The following is a 2,844-nucleotide window of genomic DNA, read 5'->3' as shown; positions in this document are numbered from 1 at the left end:
TAACTCCATTCATTCCATGAGAAACCAAAAAATCATTTCTCTTTTCTTTCAAACACAAAAACAACATAACAAATCCTCCTTTCAAATCTCAAACAATAAAACTCATACATTATTTCTTGGTTCCAGGACAAAAACAAGAGCAGAATAATGGAAAAATTGAGGCAAAACTTAATCGATTCGACAAGAGATGAAAGGGCTTACCGAATCGAAACGGAAGGAGATCGTCATTGGTGCTGAACGTCCAGTCGGAGGACTGCCGGCGCGGGAGGAGTTGTCTCCGTCGGGATCCTCGACAGCGGAAGGTGCGTCCGGCGTATGTGGGTGTGGCGGATCCGGTCCGTTGATGGCGTTGGTTCTGTTTTGCTCTTCTCCTCAACCTGTAAACAAACTGAAAAAAATAATAACAATGATGAAGAGAAACCGTTACATGATGTTCTTGTCATTAATTTATTTGGTGGTTTATGACATAGTTTGCAGGATATTTGATGACGAGGAATTTTAGAGTGGGTTTATGAGTTTTTGATGTTGTTAGTGTACTGAAAAGTGGTAGAAAATAGGGTTGGCTCCGGTGCGTAGGAGGAAGAAAAATAAGGGTCAATTGTTCCAGAAAAATAGGTTAGAATTTGTCCGTGCCCTGTAGTGTAAAAAATGGTTAGTATTTATAAGAAAAGAAAATTAGGTTAATTGAAAAGGAAATAAATTAATTTCATATCAAACCTTATTTAACAAAATTATTATCTTGAATATTTTGTTTTTAATTTTTGCTAGAATTAGAAAAATCAAATCAAAAGATTCAAGAGAATTGTTTTGTTGCAAAAGTTAAATAAAAACTTACCTTATTTATTTTTTTTATGATTTTTGGACTAAAAATGCATAAAAAATTGAGAAAAGTAAAAAATAAATATTTTCTAAAATACTTAATTAAATAATACGAAAATACAAATTAAATGATTAAAAAACTAATTTTTGTGATATTTTTGAATAAAAAGTAAAATAAAGTTAGAAATAAATTCAATAAGCAAATATAAGGAAAAATGTTAGAAGTGAGATTCGAACCCGAAACTTTTCGTTCTTGTACCTCTTACCCTCAACGTCTTACCAATTGTGTCATGTTACCTAATCGAAATAAAATGACATTTGTAATTCTATGAGGGCAAATTTTGGGGTATGACACACTGAAACCGGGAGCCTCTCGCCCGAACAGGACTCCCGAGGCCCCTCCAAGGCTGTGTTGAAACCCCGCGAGCATTCCCCTCCAAAGGACAACCGTAAAAATTTGGGCAAAACATAGACGAAGTCCAGGCGAGGCAGACACTCAACCTCCCCTGGACCTAGCGACGAGGAAGATTTCCGCAGCCCCTTGTCCGAAGAAATCCGAAGAGCTCGTCTTCCACGAGGGATGGAAAAACCCCCAGTCTTGGACCAGTATGACGGAACAACTGACCTTGACGACCATATTCGGAGCATCGAAGCCGTCATGGATTATCACGTCGTCCGTGGATCCATCAAATGCCGCATCTTTCTGACCACTCTCAGGAAAGGGGTGATGACATGGTACAGGAATCTTCCCCCCAACTCCATCCACTCCTGGACCGAGCTCAAAGAACTCTTTTCGAGCCATTTCACGGCGTCCCGTCGGCAACCGAAATCAGAGGCGAACCTCGAAGCTGTGATCCGAGGAACCAACGAACCTCTCCGAGATTACCTCGACAGGTTCAACAAAGGGGCCGTCCAAGTACGGACGACCAATTACATGAAGAGGTACCTCCTAGAGCGAGGACTTCTCCCTGGAAGCGACTTCAAGAAGGCCATCAAAATCGAGAAGGTGCACACCATGAACGCCCTCCTCCGCAAAGCTCAAGCCTTCATCGCTTTCGAGGAAGGAGAAGCTGCTGCCATAAAAGCCTCGAGAGGCAATGATGTTGCCCGTAGCTCGAACTACGAGAACTCAGGTTCTCGACGAGGGCACGAAAAAAGGAAAGATGACAGGTCCCACGACGCCAAAGAGCGCCGAGGACCAGCTGGTCGCTTCAACGACTATACCCCTCTGAATGCTTCACGAGAGAAAATCCTGGCCGAGTGCAAAAGTACCTGTAATACGGTGAACTGACTTTTAATCGAAAATGTTGCGGTTAAGCATGAGTCGCCACCGACTTTTATTTTATCCAAACAAATTCAGAAAGGCTAAAAGAAACAGAAAAAAACCTTTTAAAGAAATCTAAGTTCGGGGGGTAATTTATGCAAAGGGAAGGTGTAGGGCACCCTTTGCATCCATGGTTTTCCATGGGCTCTTAATTGCTTTGCTTGCTCGTTTTCAGAAAATGTAGATGAAAGAGGAAAAAAATGGACTTTAGCTCGTAAATGAGCATAGCCAGTTTTTGAAGAATTTTGAGAAAGAATATAGAAAATAGAGCATGGCAAGGCAATTAGGGGCAATTACCTTAAACTCAGATGATAGGTCTCTTTTTAGCCTTTCAGAATGAAAGGGTCAGTCCTTGCCATAAGAGGGCAGGAAGCCTTTCGTTTGGAGGTAAACGGGTCATCGAAATATCCTTCGCCATAAGACTGACCCATACCATAGAGAGGCAGGTAGTCTAAGGGAAGGATCAGAATAGCCTTTTTCGTAGGCAACCAGAGAATACCTCAGCCTTTTCGTAGGCAACTTCCGAGGGTCGAGATCATTTTTAGTGTATCGAAGGCAGCATCATTAGGGACCATGATCTTTAATCGAGGCAACATGGCTGAGGTATCCTCGTATTCGAGGGACATGGCTTATTCTGCAAAAAACACGAAGGCAACAGGCAACAGAGAGGTTACCCCAAAAGTGTGCGTGGGTGCAACAAT

At 41.9% G+C, this 2,844-nt stretch overlaps 1 protein-coding gene across 1 annotated transcript; it reads left to right on the top strand.

Moving 5' to 3' along the window:
* The first annotated feature begins 1,399 nt into the window (after positions 1–1,399).
* On the top strand, positions 1,400–2,110 carry LOC131619113 (uncharacterized). Its single transcript, XM_058890253.1, has one exon. It carries the CDS (start codon positions 1,400–1,402, stop codon positions 2,108–2,110), a length of 711 nt encoding a protein of 236 aa, XP_058746236.1.
* The last annotated feature ends 734 nt before the right edge of the window (positions 2,111–2,844 follow it).

The sequence above is a fragment of the Vicia villosa genome, linkage group LG7, assembly GCF_029867415.1.
Source record: "Vicia villosa cultivar HV-30 ecotype Madison, WI linkage group LG7, Vvil1.0, whole genome shotgun sequence".
Classification (NCBI taxonomy): Eukaryota; Viridiplantae; Streptophyta; class Magnoliopsida; order Fabales; family Fabaceae; genus Vicia; species Vicia villosa.
Note: the sequence above shows the minus strand (reverse complement) of the source record. Positions and strands in the feature narration are given on the sequence as shown.